The sequence below is a fragment of the Eleginops maclovinus genome, chromosome 20 (assembly GCF_036324505.1).
Source record: "Eleginops maclovinus isolate JMC-PN-2008 ecotype Puerto Natales chromosome 20, JC_Emac_rtc_rv5, whole genome shotgun sequence".
Lineage (NCBI taxonomy): Eukaryota > Metazoa > Chordata > Actinopteri > Perciformes > Eleginopidae > Eleginops > Eleginops maclovinus.
The window spans coordinates 19,838,892-19,859,171 of NC_086368.1; the positions used below are offsets into that span (position 1 = coordinate 19,838,892).

The following is a 20,280-nucleotide window of genomic DNA, read 5'->3' on the forward strand; positions in this document are numbered from 1 at the left end:
ATGTATTCCTATTGTCTGTTTTCCAGTCTTTTCCCAGAATTGCAAAGAAAAAATATCCTTTTTCATGTTTTAGACAAAAAAGTAGTCTAATCTTATCAATATGGTTGTGACAGCAGCTGATTGGGTCTGTGCTTTTTTGTTATTATGTCATGTCTAATAATCCTGCATTAATATAGTCCCTACAATACTGGTGTTAGTGACATTAATATACAAATACAACGTTTTTGCTTTAAATCATTATGTATATAAATAATCGACAGCAAAATAGTTTTGAAACTTTCTTCAGACCACTTACCAGAAATCCTTGTGCCCAACAAAGCTTGTGAGAGAGTTTTTTAGCAGGGATGGATGTAACGCTCTCCTTTCATCTGCAATAACCTAACATCTTGTAAAGGGTTAAATGAAAACATATGTGACAGTCTGTCTGGTCTGAGCGAGGGCCTCTTCCTGCCTTTCTATTTTTTCTGTGTCCATCTGAATAAGAGTTATCCCTTTCCTCTTCTCTACATCTCCTTCTCTTTTTCTTGTTATCATTGAACTCCTTTTTAGTATGTAACAAGAGAAGAGTTGTGGTAGTCATGTGTACACAGGAAGATTATGTGTGTGACTTCCAGATTTTTAAATAAAATTCAGTAGGTATTCTTTTTTTATGTGTTTAACAGATGGTATAACGTGATTTCTTTGGGTTTATTTCGTCATGTTGTGTTCAAACCCTCTGGCTTTTGTAAACGTCGACATACATTCCATTTTTCCACCACTACTGCATCTTCTGCATGTTTCTTCCACTGCAGAGCAATGAACAAGGAAGGGCTTGTGAGTTTGTGTCAGCGCACCAAATGTGTAATTGCTCAGTGATGTCATGGGCGACTGATACATAAGGAAGAGTGCGATCCTTTGACTCCGACCTGGAATATCTCGAATTTCTCCACGGGGATTAATAAAGGTACATCTTATCTTATCTTATCTTATCTTATTTGATTTCTTTACACAAGCTGAATGAGACGATCAATACCACTCTTATGTCCATCCACTAAAGACAGAGCAAGAACCTGGAGACAGTTAGGGACTGTAGATAAATTAAAGAAGTGGGATGAGCGGTTCATTATGAACCTTACAGGGACTACCGATGGAAATGAGCTATATGGGTAGAAGCATATTTTACATTTTTTGAAATAACAGTATCTTTGTAATTGTTCTTTGATTCAAATAAATGTAATTAAAATATATATTTTTCTTCTTTGAACACTCCTTTTGACTTGAACTATCCTTTCAATACATCTTTGGACAGCCTCTTAGTTGAGCACAAAACTTGTGGAAACAGCGGGCATTGCTTTGCCTATACATTAAAACTTCATACTGCTACCTATTAAACTGAGCAAGTTGTGCAGTATACACTTTATTTGTGTGATATTTATGATTCCATATTAAATAGATTATATTTCGTAGTAATATGTATAATTACTTAATAAAATGTATGTTCACTGCTATTTGCTTTTATCATGTATGTGTTTTACTCTATTATGTTAGCCTATAAATGTTAATGTTGCCATTCATCTGCACTGCACCTTTACTGTTGTAAGACTGTAAATGTCCCAACTGTTGGACGTATAAAGGATTTCTAGATCTGATGTTATATTTCAGTTATTTAATCCATGGCAAAAATTACAAACTCAATTTATTCTGCCTGTTTGTAGTTCACAGAAAGAGGGACATCTCTTATTTGTATACTGTTACTCTTGGAAACAAACCAAGTAAGCCTACTTCTCAAAATTGCAATATTCCTTTAAGCCTGCTTCTTTAACATATCCTTGTGAGCGATCAAAGAGCAGTCCTGTCACCGCTAAGTAAGAAACAGCATAGGAAAGTGTGCTATGCAAATGTCTAACACATGTTTCTAAGGTGGTTGTTGCAGCCATTGCGTCCAACATCTTTGTGGTTTGAGGCAGGGGTATCCAAACGTTTTTCTCTGAGGGCCGGATACAGAAAAACTTACGAAGGGCTGGGCCACTCACTAGAGGTGAAGTATGTTGCCTCTTAAGTTAAGTTATAAGTTGGCAAAATCAATGAAATACAGGTACATTATGCTTGATACTTGAATATGCTTTAAGAAGAAAAAAAAACTGTCTACATCACAGCTCTTCGTAGGATTTTATTTAGTTTGTTGGCAGCCTTCAAATAGCCTCAAAGTGCTGATAATAAGGCAAAATATGAAGGATATATTTCAAGCTAGTTATGTAAATAAGTAATTGGGCTTTTTTTTGTATGAGCTAAGATTTGTTTTAAAATGTTTTGAAATTTAACTGACTGAATTTATTTGAGAATTGACACAAGAATACTACTGTGTAATATATGTCATCATATATATTTAAGAAGTACAATATAAGAGTACAAGCATGAGTTTAAGGTGTGGGCCATATTCCATTATACTTTTAGTATTTGCTGAGGGCCAATAAAAAAATGGATCACGGGACGCACTTGGCCCCCAGGCCTTAGTTTGGACACCCCTGGTTTAAGGTTTTATCGATCAAAAAGGGAAGAACGGAATAACCAGATGGCCACATTAGATTAAAACTTAACAGAAGTTCTGGGGTGACAAATTTACAAGGCATTGATTGAGATTGTGGAGGATCAGAATAAGGAGGATTTAACACTTAAAGCAATATATTTTTTACTGTTGCTCTTCAGTTACTGAGTTCAGTTCAGTTAATCTTTGTTTGTATTTGTTGTTTTGTAACTGATTATACAGTGGTAATTGACTTCTCACAGTTTACTGCTTTTTTATTGCTTTGTTAATGTTTTTTCTTTAAGGAGAAGATGTTTAGAGTAGCACCTGTGAATTGATCCAGGATGAACTCTAGGTGTCAGGTGAGGTTAGCACCTCTTACAAAACAAGGTCAAAGGCCTGTTTATAAGAGATGGTTAGACAGATAATGCCTGTGTGAGAGTGTGTGTTTGCATGTGTGTGTTTGTGCGTGTGTGTGTGTGTGTGTGTGTGTGTGTGTGTGTGTGTGTGTGTGTGTGTGTGTGTGTGTGTGTGTGTGTGTGTGTGTGTGTGTGTGTGTGTGTGTGTGTGTGTGTGTGTGTGTGTGTACATCTACACATACAAACAATAGAAAGACATGTAAAAGAATAACAAACAACAAGCAGCATGTATAATTTAGAGTGAGGGAAATTGATTTTATGCTTTCCAGGACTTCAAAGTGAAGGCCCAGGTGGACTCTGTATAGCCCGACACTAAACCAGCCCCCACCCGTGTCCGTCCTCCATCTACTGGGGTCATGAGCAGCAATGAGCAGGGATCAGAGGATCACAGGACTGAGACTTTTCAACTCAGGTCTTGACCTTTTCACAGTAATTATCATTCTGATGGTTGCTTCTCTTACAACTCATCTGCAGAAAAAGAGCTATAATAATAAAATAGATGAAACTATATTAAACATCTTGTTTTCCTAGCTTTGTTCAGCACCTCAAATGCATTTTTATTTACAGTATGAAAGCAGGTTAGTGAAAGGAATTCAATTTTTATTTTAGGTCCATCGTTTTGCATAAAATGGACTAAAGGTTATTATTTTGTTGGCCATGTATGGCAGTCAGATGTTCTTTCATCTGGATACCATACATGATGGCTAAACAGATTGGGATAAATAAAAACAATGCAGTGTTGCTTTTTCTAAGTAAGATGTTCGAAAACATTGAAAATCTCTTTTGTGTCCATGATAGAAGAAGACACACAACAAATGTAGTATAGGCACAAACCTATATCTTCTGAACCGTGGTATATCATTTGAGAGTGTGTATTTTTCACTTCACACTAGGTTACTCTTTCTGTTTGGCTCATTCTTGTCCATATCTTCCAAACGCTTAAAATACTAACTCACAACAGGTTAATAATCGATGCGGTGAGTGTTTGTAGAGTATTTACCAAAGGGCTTTAACGCGGCTCATGTATTCAAAGTTAGGAATACATTTATCTGTTACAATCAAGTCTCAACTCACACACACACACACATACACACAGACACACACACACACACACACACACACACACACACACACACACACACACACACACACACACACACACACACACACACACACACACACACAGCAACTACCGCCAATGCAACGTCCTTGGGCTTTTACTGAGCCTTTTTTTAAGCCAAAATGTAGGTATCGTATACGTTACTATTTACATACAAGACATACATAGACTGTTACATTTTTTAACCTTTACATAGAAAACACATATTCTTATAGAAGATGCTCTCACTTAAAATCTACATGAATTAAATAACTGAATTCTAGCAATGTTAAAATGTGGTTTTAGAAGCCCTGGACAATGTCTTTAGTTAAGGTAAATAAAACCAGGGCACCCCAGGGCACAGGGGGCAGCATAAACCATGCAATCGAAAGCAGATGTAAACACACACACACACACACACACACACACACACACACACACACACACACACACACACACACACACACACACACACACACACACACACACACACACACAAGCACACACAAGCACACACAAGCACACACAAACACGTAAATCATTACACCATGTCAAGTTTCTCATCTTTTTTGAACACAGATGAAAGAAGCAGATTGTTATGAAAGGTGTGTTGGTAAGAGTTTTAATCATGAGCCTGATATAGAGGTGTCCTGGTGAGCAGGTGATCTGAGATGCATGTTAACTGCATCATCTCCACTTCAGCAGCCTGCCATCTGTTGTAGAAGTGAAACGCAGTGTGAACATTACCATGAAAAATATTCAACTGAGTGAATCTAAAAAATATATATTATTCAAAAAAACAAAGGAAACTATGTAATTAGAGTTTAGCCTTACATTTTTTTCTTCAGTCTGTAAATAGGTATTGAATTAAATGTATACATCCCATTCCTAAAAAAAAAACAGCCATACGGGTGTTATTGTTGTAATTTAGCAACAAAATGTGCACAAAGCACGCTGTACGAGCTGTTGATGACCTGTTGATTACACAGAAACAGTGCCCTCTAGTGTCCAATACAGGGATTGTATTACAGGGACAAGTTGAGGCATCAGATGGTGAGTAAAAGTATCAGAAGAAAAAATAAAAGAACCAGTATTTCTGTAATATTACTCAGTAAAAACCAGGCAGCTATTGATGAAATAATCTTTCAGTCAAACATAAATAAATCACTCACACACCACACAAACATGGCAACCTTGATGCCTTTTGCCTTAGAAGTTAATTAATCATTATCAGTAAAGGATAATGTGCGAATGAACCATCATTAATAAGAAAAAACCCTATTCCTCCCTCTAAGAAAAAAAATTGCTATCAAGAAACAGCAGGCATCTGAATGTCCAATTTCATCAATCAGAATCAAGTTTTCAACCCTATCATTATCATTACCCTAACATAATCAAATATATTATGTTTATGACAATTTTAACAATGTGCAGTGCCCTCATCTCAAATAGCTTTTGACTGGATTTGTAAACATGTAACTGATGCTACCATGTTTGTCAATTTAAAACTTGATGATCTATCTGTTTTCTCTGAAATAAGAAAAAGTTATGCTAATGTTCACTGTTACCCTGAACATACACGTGTTGAACACATTTATTATTTATTTATTTAAGGGGGTTTAGCAGTAACACATCAACATGACCAGCTTTTGTTTTCAAATGATAACAGACACATAGAAAAACAAGGTAAGACTTGCACTTACATGACACCTGTTCACTACTTAGTATTTGTGATTTTCAGGGATCCGTTTTAGGCGTTTCCTTACAAAATCTTACATGTTGCTTCTGCCAGCTCTCAAAAAGGGAACTGCCTGAGGGCAATTTCTGCTTTGGGAAATGTAACTATTGTGAAAAGATGACGAATCATTAACAAGAAATAATAACCAATTAACAATAAAATAGGATTAGGTTGATTTAAATGATGAATTTGTATATTGTGTTATTTAATGTGTCATACGTGTAGAATCCTGTCTGCTCTGTGTGACTGTAGATGCTGTCACTTTGAATGATGATCCGCTTGTTCATTCCCTTAAAGTCAATTGCTACTGTAGGTCTAACCTTTACACAGATTTACTTTGGAGCTATGGGATAACATTAAACTTTTATTGATGACAACAATAATGTGAAAAAGTGAATGATTTCATGTTTATATTGTAGTTCTTTCTCTAACATTTTCTCTGATCTTGAACATTTCCTGTTATTTATTTTGAATGCATCAAAGCAGTTAGCACCACATAATCAGCTTTTCTTTTACATAACATCTGTATTTATTCAACACATAAAACATATTAGGAAGAGATGCTGTTTAATTACCTTATTTTGCCTTGATTAGTGAATTTAAACACAGTTTATGTTGATACATGGCCCGGCACATCACTTGAAGAGAGCTGTGCACATAGCTGTGAACACGATCAGGCACTGATTTTGATTAATTTACCTTTTATCAGAAATTTGACAAAAATGAACTAGACAACACATCCAGTGATCCACGCACATCCTGTGCTGTTAGGAGACACCTTTGAAGCTTCATTTAGCACATGGAGTAAATCAAATTCAGCCAGCACAAACCCCACCACTGGGTTTAAACCTGTGTTATGGCCACAACACCATGATCGGGTGCGGAATCTCTTCTAGCTATCTAATTCTTGTCTTATTTGTCTAGCTTTAGACTTTGTATTTCTATGAACCTCTCTCACAAGTATATGCACTCCATTGTTGTGGTTGTTTCCATGGTTCCAAGAAGACACAGAAATAAATTGACCTTTTACTTTTTCAAGTTTGGACTTTTTTACATCCAGGGGTCAAAATGAAAAATATGTTTCTATAAGGGAAATGTTAATATTCATTCAAAGCATTCATTTAAGTGAACACTGACTAGATGTTTGAGTAAGCTGAATATTTGTGAGCAGGGTTTGTAATTTTTCAGTGAAAGGTGTTATTCTGGAGCAGAGGGATGTGAGCCAGCAGGGGATGGAAGGAGGCCTTTTCCATTTCCTTCTCCTGTTGATGCAAAAACCAGACAGAAAGTAAGCAGGGTGTGTAGCACGGAGAGGAGCTGCCAAAATCTGCAACTGGCACACTGTGCACCAGCTCTTGCTCATGTTTCCAGAAACCTTCACCCAACCAGTTAGAAATCAGTTGCAGTAAACCTGGGAAAGCTTGACAAGAAATCTTTAACAATGAACAGCAGAACAAGGGATGGTAACACACTGTATAAGACTGCATGTTGAATGGAAAATTACATTATGTTTTCTTCTCTTCGTTTTGTAGCATGGATGATCCGACTGAAATCCACAAAAAGAACCTGGTATTGTAAAATACATAATAAAAAAAACAAACAGTTACACTACCACAACATTTCGAGAACAGACATTTAAAAGGGCCTACTTTCCAGGACAGTCACACCACAAACCACTCTGCAAATCTGTGTGTTGTTCACACATTAATGCTGTAACCTTGTGACCAAAAGAAAAGAAAGAAATGCATTAACGTTTAAAGAAGTTGAAGACTAATTGTAAACCGAAGTCTAAAATTACATCTGAATAGGGCCCTCAAAGCACCGCTTTAACCAGACACATACATATTTCTCTTGATTGCCAACACATTCAAAAAGTTTATACCACATGGCATGAACTGTAAGGGTGGAAGCTGCATTTACAGTCACAAATGTATTATGTTCACAGTTTTCCCAAACCCTTTTTTTTTTTACCCCCCAAGAAACAGGCATCCTTATATATGTCATAAATTAAGCTTCATTGTGGGTGTCATTCCATTTGATTTTCCCGGAGGGCGCCCTTTCCATGCTTCGATGGAGGAATATCCACCATTCCTCTTTGCTCACAGAGAAGGAATCTGGAATCGTTTTCCTCTCCTCTGCTTTGCTCTGATGCTTGGAAGGAGTTTCTTTTTCCTGCTTGTGAGCACACACACACACACACACACACACACACACACACACACACACACACACACACACACACACACACACACACACACACACACACACACACACACACACACACACACACAGTCAAACACAGATGGAAAAACAAGGATACACACTTACACACACAAAATGGTCTCCTTGGCTCCCCAGGTACTTTGAGGTTTGAATGCCTCCAAGCAGAATACATACTGTAGACCCAATCACACACACACACACACACACACACACACACACACACACACATGCACACACACACACACACACACACACACACACACACACACACACACACACACACACACACACACACACACACACACACACACACACACACACACACACACACACACACACACACACACACGACAATGACACACAATTCTGATCAAAATATTCTCATGTTTAACATTAGAATACAAACCCAATTGCAATAATTTGGTCACCCTTTTCCTTCATTTTCTTTTTCTTCTATGTATGATTTTTTTTTTTAGGCTACAAGCGAACATATTGCCACCTTCTGTTACAGGTTTAGCTTTCACCAAGGGCTGGTAGAAGACATAATTGAGCAGGGGAATATCATAGAGGAGGTCTAGGGTCTGGGATGTGGGCAGCGTTCGAAGAAGAGGAATGTATCAGACAGTGGGTAAACACTGCCAGTAACTTCACACACACACATGCCGACGCATTAACACACACGCATAGTTTCTTGCAGCTCCCGTGGGCTTCATTGGGAATTTAAGACAACTTCTCCGTTCAGTAGCTCCTGATCAAACAGGTAAGTGTTAGTCTGTTATTGGTTCCTCATGTCACTCCATTTCCTCTCTACTGTAAAGCAGGCAGAACTGGAAATGATCTAATCCACATTGTGTGTCTGTTTACTTAATGCTGGCTTGATGAGGCATGATTGCATAACAGTGTATATCTCTAGGAAACCGTTTTAGCATGCACTCTAAAGACGTGGAACATTGCAAACTTGCGGATAAAGTCAAACGTCTTGATGATGCAAACCGGTTTCACTAACTGCTATGTCATACAGTAACTGAGAGTCTGTGTGTGTGAGTGTGTGCTCCTGTGTCAACTTTGTGGCTATTACCGTAATCATCTACAGATGTGCATGCAGGGGATTTTTTTTGTATTCTTTTTCCCTCTCACATGCAGGAGTTTGAATTCCGTGTGCAAAAGCAGTCATCTCAACTTGTGCTTCCCTTCGAACAGTACAATGCCATTTATATTCATTTAATTATAATTATTTTAAACTTCATAGAGTGAGGCTTCAGTAAAATGAAGTGTTATGGGCTCCAACTGAAATCACTTTTGTTCTTAATTACAAAAGCCTACAGTTTGCATAATTTCTTAAAGGCACGCCCAAATAATGTAGAAGTACTGCAGCCCAAGATGGGGGACTTACAAAAGACAAATTAAAGACAATTAGGATTCAAAAAACTGAATGGTAACTCAAGTCATAACATTTCAATCCTGACATACAAGGGAATACCTTTATTACATTTCATGACATTTTTCAGGATAAGTGAACATTTTTACTCGCTGGTGGCACCAGAAATTAAATCAAATGCTTCACCAAGGTTATTTGGATTAATCCTCAGTGATATCTCTGTTCCAATTTAGATTTAAAATGTAATGGGATGTAAAGAACAATGTATAACAATGGTATAAATGTGTTTATGTTTCTTCCTGTATATGTTTATTTGCAATCTGATCAGCTGTCTCCATGGCTCTCCTGTGCTGTGCCATGTTGGTGCTACCGTGTGTTCTTAACATTGCCTCAGCCACTGTTGAAGTTCACATGGACTACGGTGGTGTTCCTCTGGATTAATCGGCTGCTAGGAGAGCCAAGTGTAATAAGCCTGCAGGGACGACTGGACTCAGCCTGGTTAAGAGCCAACAACCCCCAGTCTTGCCCTCAACAGTGTGACTGCCCCCTCCAGTGGCCAACAGCGCTCTACTGTGACCACAGAGGCCTGGCAGACACCCCTGACCACCTGCCGGACAGAACTCAATACTTGTTCCTACAGGTAAAACAAACACTTGGCTTGTGTTGTCCTTACAATGGGCTCTTACAATCACTAACCCTCAGGGGTTTTCCATTTCCTGTTCATATTGTAAACTTCCACAGCGGCTGACCAACACTGCACGATACCGTATATGTTTTATTTTAACATCAAAGTCCTTTTCATCCTTTCCAGGGTAACAACATCTCGTCCCTTTCGTCCTCTTTTCTGGCCAATGTTACTGATTTACGCTGGCTCATCATGGATCACAACCAGCTGCAGAGCGACAAGCTGGATCAGATAGGACTGCAGAGCCAGACCCAGCTGTGTTACCTTTTTGCCAACCACAACCACCTGAGATCAGTACCCAGCGCTCTACCAGCTGGACTCAAGCAGCTGCGACTGGCCCACAACCAAATTAACAGCATCAGTCCTGGTGCGTTCAAGAACCTGCACAACCTGACACTGCTGCTGCTGCAAGGAAACAAACTGCAAACCATCATAGAGGGAGACTTTAAAGGTAATGTAGTTTCCTTTCTTTATGCAGGCAGAAAAGAGGAAAGGTTATACAAGCAACACTGTAGACAAACATGAAATGGAATGTCCAAATTCAGAAATCAGAATCAAGTATTAAACTAAACCATGTAATGTAACACTGAATAATACTGGCATTTACCATTTGAAATGTTTACAATTTCTTCTCTCTGTCATTCAAATGAGTCATTAGTGATTTATGTGATTGTGTGTTTTTCCCCTCTCCATGCAGGTCTGGTCAGTCTGAACCTGCTGGACCTCAGTAGTAATTTATTCCCCGCTGTCCCCGGACATTTATCCCCTTCTGTTGAGCAGCTCTATCTGTCCAGTAACACTCTCTCTGCACTGAATAAAGACAGTTTTGTGGGATTTTTCAACCTCAAGTACCTTCGTCTGAGTAACTGTAGTCTGCATAGCGACATCATCCACCAGAAGGTCTTCAATTTCTCCAGCTTGGTGGAACTCGACCTCTCTTACAACAAACTAAAAACGATTCCCACAGTCCCCACCACTCTGAGGTACCTCTACCTGGAGGCCAATGAAATACAAGGTGAGGTGCATACATACAAAAGAAAAAAAGCAAATACACTCAAAAATGCAATCACCTTTCAAAATGTTATTGTAACAATGTCACTGACTTCACATCTGTGAAATGTCCCACAGGTGTAAACACATTCCTACATTTTACCATTCGAAAAAGCACTCACATCTTGGGAAAGTGAAGTAAAGTATAACTGAGTTATGTGGCTGACCACCTGTGGAGGTATAACACCGAAACCATGCTTTGAGGGAGAAGGAAGAATGTGGAAAACGTGACCCGCACAGCCGCAGCCACTTCAACACAGCAAGAAGAAGATGGAGGAGGGTCGAGGAAAGATTGGGTGGTTATATGTGGGGAAAGTAGGTTAGCAAAGAAGAGAGGAGAGTGGTATGAAAACATCTGTGATGGATTCACATGGAAGAGTGCCAGACGAGCCAGAAGCACATGCTGTTCCCCTCTTCATCGTCTCCTCTTTCCTACCCTAGCTCTCTCTCTCTCTCTCTCTCTCTCTCTCTCTCTCTCTCTCTCTCGCTCTCTCTCTCGCTCTCTCTCGCTCTCTCTGTCTGCTCCCCATCAATTGCTTTTTTCTGGCCAATAGGACTCTAATAACGTCTTTTAGCCACATTGGCCTGCAAAACTGTCCTGAAGCAATGACCTGGCATGCGTGAAGTGAAATTGTTCTAGGCTTGTCAAGTTTCAGACAGCCGGGGCTGTGTACTTATGGGACATTCAGACGGCAAAACACTTTCATAAAAACACACCTCACCGTCTAGCTAGCCGCGAGACAGCTACTGAGTTTGTTGTCTGCCAAATCTTTCAGCCTGAGCCCTGAGGGTGGCTCTACAACTGAAATTAAGTGAGAAAGCAGAGGAAGGCATTGTGGTTTCCTCATCCTCCGTTTTCACTGCGGCACCTGCTAGACTTTCAAAAAAATGCAGACTCTACGAGAAGCAGACTGATAGACCTTCTACGATAAGGCTCACAGGATTGAAGTGCTTCGTCTGTATAAGCTATGATGAACACATATGATGTAAAATCCCAACTCTCTTGACTGATTTACTATGTGCAGAGCTTTGATGAGCATTTGGCTGTAACTTTGGTGAATAATGAGTCTCTAATAATAACATATGGTCTTTATATGTTTATAAATTCCTGTCTGTTTTCTGTCTTTTCATAACAGAGTTCAACGTGACCAGTTTCTGCAGAGAGGTGGGACCTCTCTCCTACTCCAGGATAAAGATCCTACGATTGGATGGAAACAAAATCTCCCACCAACAGCTGCCATCTGACTGGGTTTTCTGCCTGCGAGTGCTTGAAAGTATTTACATTTGATCCACCTTCTCAACTTGCAACAGAATAAGTTACTGTATGTAATTGGCCAAAGTCCTCTAGAAAGAAAATGTGACTCATGTTTTCAATCAACTCAGGCTTACAGCTAAACCAGAGAAGAATTGTGTATTCAAGATCTAGATACACACCCAGGCACTGAAGGGAAAATCTTCCAGCGATGCCAAAGCCTGGACTTGTATACTAAACCAGTGTTTTTTTTTATCATACTGCCAAATGTCATGATCAAAACATAACAAATGCCACAAGAACATTCCCATGGGTTTTTCTCTGTTTCTCTCTCTCTCATTATATATTTTCCAAGTTTTGTCTCAGCGATGCAGGCTTGAACATCTGTGAGTTATTACCAAATAGGAACTGTGACAAACTCTCTCATTTCTGACTGTGCGGAATAATGTGCTCGAGTTAAACTGAGCTGTGTTACTGTGTTAGGGAAAAGGGAAGCGTATGAATGTCAATATTCGGTAGCTGTCCAATAAGACAACCTGTCCTGACCTATCTAGCTGGAGAGTGTTAAACAGACACACCACATTTAAAAAAAAATCTTTCTAAACTTCTTTTTGCCAATAATAGTTAAATGTTGATTTGAAACCTTATTTCCATGATCCAAAAATGTCAAATTAACAGAAAAATAAAATGGGCTACATGCAGTCATTTACGTTTGTCATTGTTGTGTGTTTGCTGCAGCAATATTTAACTTTACAATATTGGAAATGCAAGCAATCAATTGACAGTAATGATTCACATTATACTTGTTTTAATTTTCAAAAATATTATGGTCTTAATTCAGTTTAGATGGTTGGCATCACGTTTGGGTTTACATAAACACATTTTGTAAACAAAGTTTAAAAAAAAGTTTAAATTTCAATATTTCTCAGTTTCCTAAAAAACATGTTTTACTTGTATGCCATTGAAAAAGAGATTGAGTGATTCTCTGCACTGACGTTCTTTGTTTCAAATTAATTTTCGAGTGGCCTCAAGTGGTTTTTCATTGATTCTTATCCTGTACATAACAGATTTGTGATCTGGGATATTTTAATATCCTAATAGTGTTGCCTTTTCCTGATTTTAAAGGCTTACATTACAGGAATGTGTTTTTGTAATTTGTATTATTTTTCTTTAAAAGTTGTTACATCCACATCACTGATACAATATTGTTGCTATATCAATATGGTGTCAGGAATAAAATCAGATGTGTGACTAAAAGAATCAAACATAATACAAGTATGAATCAGTTTAGAGATGTTCTAAAACTGACTATAAAGACACAAAAAAGGACACAGTATTTACAGTGCAGGCACGCAACGTAATTATAACTAGGAAAATACTTATTGTCTGTGTGTGTGTGTGTGTGTGTGTGTGTGTGTGTGTGTGTGTGTGTGTGTGTGTGTGTGTGTGTGTGTGTGTGTGTGTGTGTGTGTGTGTGTGTGTGTGTGTGTGTGTGTGTTATGCAACAACTCCCATATTTTCCAGGTGACACCATGTCTTGTAAAGCCTGTAAGTGCGTTTGATGGTCTAAGGCTTCTGCTATGTCTGGACCCACAGAGTTAATCACACATGGTTCTTTTAAGGGATGAGTATTAACCATAAAAGTCTCTGTAAGCTTGTTCCAATGACGGCCAGGCCGCAGTCTGTTGGGTACATGAAGTCATGATGAAGGATCACTTGTTCCTTGTTGCTGCTGAGAGGCTCTTAACACAATACATCTAGCTCATCGGCTACATAACACAAAAACAGTTTGACAATTTGGGAAATATGCTTTTGATTATTTGATTAATGTGAGGCCTACTTACCTTGATGTCCTCAAATATCTCCCGCTGCAGGACAGTCATGAAAACGTTGCATTTAGCAGCAAACCTTTTCTATTCAGCTCTGAATTTCTTTGCCGATATTGAAGTGAGCATCAAATAAAAAGATATCTCTTTAAAGGGCTTCAAAGACCCGTACTTTTGTTAAGAAAGTATGACCCAAGTATAAAAATGACTATTTATTACTAGTTGTTACTGTATAGTATAAGTGTCATGCAGTTGCTCACAGTTAAAAGCTACCATTCCCAAACAAACGCACAACCATGTGCAAAACCTGATTTGGTGTGAATGCACCCTGTCTGAAATCAATCGTACTTGCACAATTAACCAAGACATGGACTGCTTTTCTACTTTTCATAGCCATACAACCAGGAGATTCAATATTTACCAAATAATATTCAATCAACAAAACCTCTATTTTAAACCATACAACATTTGAATTATGAGCTGAGTTAGTCAACTTCCACTAGTGTCTCCCAACAATTTCTCATCTCGCATTGTTTCTTTGTGGTGGAATCCTTGTAATGTGTTTTCAATGGTATGATTTCTTTTTCATATAACTTGGATTGTGAAAGAGACAATCATTTATGTTATTTTTCAAGTTAATCCTAAAAAAAACGTCATAGTCAAGGGGATGGTAATTCATAAAAAAAACGGACAAAACCCTGACTGGTGAAATCATTAAAGCTCTTGCCATTCCTCTCCTCTGAACTAAAGTCTGCTTTGGAAACCATAAGTCAAAACAATCTGCAATGAAGCTCCTTGTGGTGTCATAACAGCAACGTAGAGAAGCTCACATCACATCCCTGACTCTAGCACAACGCACAGGTAAGATATGAACTGGTCCAATCAGCACAACATCTGTTGAATCTCATTGTAAATTTATCCACAGCTGTGTATGGAGCTGTTTTAGCATTGGTCATATTTCAAGAGTTGTATCTCGACTTGTTTTTTCCCCAGAACGAACAGATGAGGCCTTGGTAAGGGGAGACTTGCTGTCATGTATGTCTACTCTGTCAGTTGAACTGTACTAACCAATACTTTAACAGTTGAAGAGATTCCTGTGTTGAATGTGAAAGGGGTTAGTTGTTGTGATGAATCCTCAGAGAGATATGAACTGACGCTGTAGTTCCTCTCCTTAGCTCATGAGTTGGTGGAGCTCTAAACAGATTTAAAAGAAGTTGGGTATTGAATATTCTCATCAGGTGGACAGAAAACAGGACTGCTAATGAATGTTGTCCAGTGTTTGGTATTTGTAAATGGTAACAGTTTGCAGATTGTTTTATGGAATTTTTGGGACAATACAACAATGTTTTGTTCACTGGTTGTGGGGCTGCCCCAAGTTGACACAAATATAAATGAATGAAGGATGATGAATGAATGTTTTAGTTTTATTTCCAGAGTAAGTTTGGATTTTTCACTCGTTGTTTGGACAAACTTAAGTTACATCGCCCTACGAACTTTAATTCTAACATTTTCTCTGAAAGACGTTGATTGTTAGCCTGAAGTGCTAATGAGTTGCCACATTGAGACATACATTTCCTGAAATGCAAGCAAAACATAAATGTATATTGTCTGGTTGGTCACTCAATTATTGAAATAGTTTTCTTTTTTTTGGGGAGAATTCAAAATATGCCTGAATGCCCTTAATGTTTTATAAAATCAGCGTCTTTGTGTTCAACAAATTACCCTTAAACAAAACCTTTATACAGGCTGATGGACCAACTGGGGGAATAATGTACAGAGTGGTTGTGACCTCCCAGCTATGTGTTATTGGGCGGGAAACCATCCCCAATGCCAGACTTGTATGGTACATGTGGTTTTGGCTAGATGATTGAGGAAGCTGTTAGTTTCATTTAAAGCCCTGTTTACAAGCAAGTCCTCCAGCTCTCTCATTAAACACAAACACACACACACACAAACACACACACAGATGCTGATTCTGCTGTCTAGTATTTGCTCTACTAAAAAGGCTCGCGTTTTTTGACTTGTTAGAGCATTCATTGTTGAAGACAATTCAATAAATAAGGATGACCACAAAGTAATAGTTAAAAGCCTCAGAAAAACAACAGGAAACACATAATCTTCACTAAATCTCTACAGACTATTAGCTTGAACACATTTTTGTTACAAAGGCCAAATCCAGCCTTTACTCTCACGTCCAGTTTATTTGATTGTTTGTACAATATGCTAGAATCTAACATTGAAGAGATATGAGAGGAGGATGAGAGGATTGACTTGTTTTCTATCATTCCTGAAGCATTTGTCATTTGCTAAAAAAGTTTACGACACTATTTCCCAGGGTTTTCCCACAGTCCCAGCACTGTGAACAACTGGGTGATTTCTCAGCTGATAATGCAACACAACTCTGGGTAGTTGTGTCTTTTTTTCCTTACCAAGACAACATTTTTAGTAGCTCGCTGTCTAAACAGTGAGAGGTTGGGTTTGAAGGGTTGGTGGTCTCGTCAGATTACAATAGGTGAGAGATGATGAGTTCAGGGTCCACACTGAATGTTGTGGGGGAACAATGTGTCGTGCGTGTGAGAGTGGTGTTTGTCTGCTTATGGAGTCTCTATTACTACTTAACTTAGAGCCTTGTATGTGATACACATGCAGCTGACCCAAAACAATATGGACACACACGCACACACACACACACACACACACACACACACACACACACACACACACACACACACACACACACACACACACACACACACACACACACACACACACACACACACACACACACACACGGGCATGGTAAATCTTTGTTTCTTTTTTTGATGACTTAAAATAATCCTTTCATTGGACAGCCTTGCTGCCATTGCATTCAGCCTTTGTGACCCTAGAATTACAATCAGAATCAGACTCCATTTATGCGCCCCGGAGAGGAGAAATTTAAACCCTCCCCAGATCCGGGAATGTGAAGGGGAAGTGAAGGGGAAGAGGGATGACAGGCTTGTCAAACAGTTTGCTTCAATCACATGGAAACCAATTCAAGTCGAGTGTTTGCTGTTTTTTTAAATTAAAAGGCATATATTTTGTGAAGTTTAGAAAAAGAATTGTTCACCAGCTGGCTTCATTCAGGTTTTTGACATGACCTCACAAACAATATAGGGTGGGTTCAATCAACAGTTTCACATCAGCACCTCCTCAACATTTTAGCATAGAAAAGAAAAGGACATATCCTAAACATTTGAAATGATCTTGTGTGAAATCAGGAACTTATTCCAAGAGTGATTTCTCCCCATCTAATCTTGAACACACAGATAATTGTACCTAAAGAGTTTGTAAACAGCATGTGAGCGTAGCCTCTCTCAGCTGGATAATGTTTGGGTTTGTTGCATGATGGAGGAGCTTTGATTAGGAAACGTTCACTACCCAGGTGGTTTTCTTCTGGTGCCACGTTTAACAATATGCTTACTTAACAAAGGACTTTACAGTGAGTGAGATTTCATGTATGATGTAATACTGCTCAGTTTAACCGCTGCCTTTGGGATCTGCAGTCACTGATGGTGTTCAGTGTGTTTTCGGAGCATTTTCAGACACATGGTTTGAATATATACTGTATAAAGTGAGAGTTTATAGTTCAAAGGTATTTTTGGATTGATAGAATTTCATTTTGCCGATGTTAAAATAAGCTAAAGAAAGGGCCTTCCAGCTACATGTCTCCTCTGATGAACAGTGGTATGCACAGTATGCACATGAATTACAAATGTGTACTCATGATTTATGCAATAATAATGTAATTTGTGAGTTCATAATAATTTTTGTGGGCCAAAAATGTTGTATTTACATTAAACTCAACGATGGCAAACATAAAACTGATTTCCTACAATTGCTTAGTTGACGACCCAAAGCAATAGATTTTAGACTTTCTTTGTAGACAAGAAAGTGGGTGAGGCCCACAGTAATGAGTTATGTAGACGAGAAAGTGGGTGAGGCCCACAGTAATGAGTTATGTAGACGAGAAAGTGGGTGAGGCCCACAGCAATAAGTTATGTTTGCGCAGTGTGTACAGAATGCTGTTTCATCTTGTTGCAGAAGTGCAACACATACTGTTAGACCGTTATCTGTGAAGTTGTCAGGAGCATATTAATAATCCTCTGAGAACATTTCTGGCTGAAGTTCATTTGCGTCTCCTTTAAACCAACAGTTCAATCATCCAAATTGCTGGGTAGATGACGGAAAAGCCCATTCTTGGACGGTTCTCCGATTATTATACAGACCAAGTAATTTTGGTCCGGAGCCTGAGCCTGCCTAGCTCTCTCCATCAGTTTGGAAAACATCTGCTGCAGTACGTAATAGAAATAAGGGTCTCTGTTTAAAGATTTCCTGCAAAACAAGCAAGTCCTTTCCCGTATGAATCCCTCTTCTTGAGTAAAGAGGTTGAAATTAGCCCTGAAAAACAAAGCAGTAACATCCAACCATCTCTGTACAGCTTACAGAATGCATGTGACTCTTTTTACATGCAAAACCCAAACTCTTTATTTGCAAATGTTAGCTAAGCTGTAATAAACTAAAAAACACAATACATAAATGCATATCAGGTATGCGTTTATGTATTGTGTTTTTGGTTTATGGACAGAATGGGTAAATCAGGGACGTATCACGAGTGAATGGGAACAAACTGCACCATATTGCAAGTTTCCAACCAAGGGATTACAGCCATTGTTTACAGCGCATGCCAAATTTCTTCAACGCTCTGGGTTTTTAATTCTTGTCTTGGGACCTTTGCATGTCACACTGCTCTCTGCCTCTCTTCTCGATGTCTAAAAATGATGATACTTTTCAGGTTCATATTTGTATTTTGTGCTTCTACTGAGACAGGTTTACATGCTCAAAAAGGTCTTTATTTTTCTCTTACTTTTCATCCTCCCGCTCCTTGGCCTATCACGTACAATGTGTTAGATCGCTAGCCAGTAGAGGCGAAAGTGTTAAATAGTGATGTCACTATGTTTGGGAAGTTAACAAAGGAGTCCAATGGAGGCATTTCAGGTGGGGGGGAGAGAAACTCCCTCGATAGCTCTGCCTTTTAGTGTACACCAATGATAGGTTTGGTCTCACTCGGAGGTGCAAGAGCTGAAAAATACAAGCTTTTAAAATCCCAGGATTAACTCTTATTTGAAGAAACTTGAGTGACTTGAACATGTTTTTTAGCTAGTACACTAAAATTACACCGTAGTCTATTATTTGGTTGTTACTTATTCTCATCATGAGCCCTACATCTGTTAGGCTGGATAATGTAGTGCATTTCCATCATCATTATTAATAAAACTGTCATTTTATAGCAAACGTTTTTTTTTGGTTAGTATCCTCGGTCGAGAGAGCGCTGCTGCCACAGACACAATTCCAGACATGCAGTAGCCGGATATCATTAATGTGTGGCTTACATTGAGAGTATCACCTTTGCTTTCATTGCCAGTTTATATAATTTATTACACAGTACATCACTGTTTTAAATCCATTTCCTGAACTGTTAAAAATTCAACCAAGTCATGAGACATTGTTTTTAAAAAGCAACTATTTCCAATGATGTCATCCCTCTGTGCAGTCAAAACCAAAAGAAAGTCTACACAGGAATGAGGTCACTGTTGATCAGAGGCACTGAGTCATTAAATAGGATTTGTGCACCGTCTTTTAAATGGTAGCAGAGAAGCAACCATTCAGAAAGTGATATTTTTGTTACATAGCTGTACCAATTTCCCTCTCGGTCCTATATGTTTACGTTACTTTCCTATCCTCTTTGAGACCAGTATAGACCAGATGTTTGGCCCAGCTGAGCTCAATAAGCCTAACTTGGTCACTGAGTGAAGAGGAGACATGAGTGTAGTTGGGAGTATTGCTTAAAAGAAAAAAAGAAAGTGAGGAAGAGTGAGAGGCAAACGCATGTACATGTGTGTTTGAAACTTTTCCTCGCATATGTTTGACTCCTTAACTCTCTGCTGCAGCTCACTCTATAGGAATGCAGGACAGCAAACACATGGCCACCTCCTATCCCCGAGTGGCACATAAACACACACACACACACACACACACACACACACACACACACACACACACACACA

The 20,280-nt window shown here is 38.7% G+C and overlaps 1 protein-coding gene across 1 annotated transcript; it reads left to right on the forward strand.

Moving 5' to 3' along the window:
• The first annotated feature begins 9,690 nt into the window (after positions 1–9,690).
• zgc:113307 (uncharacterized protein LOC553753 homolog) lies at positions 9,691–13,484 on the forward strand. The gene is given in 5 exon segments (XM_063911512.1): positions 9,691–9,791; positions 9,793–10,000; positions 10,172–10,496; positions 10,743–11,060; positions 12,232–13,484. Coding segments are annotated over 5 exon segments (1,098 nt in total). The 5' UTR covers positions 9,691–9,696; the 3' UTR covers positions 12,384–13,484.
• Positions 13,485–20,280: the final 6,796 nt, after the last annotated feature.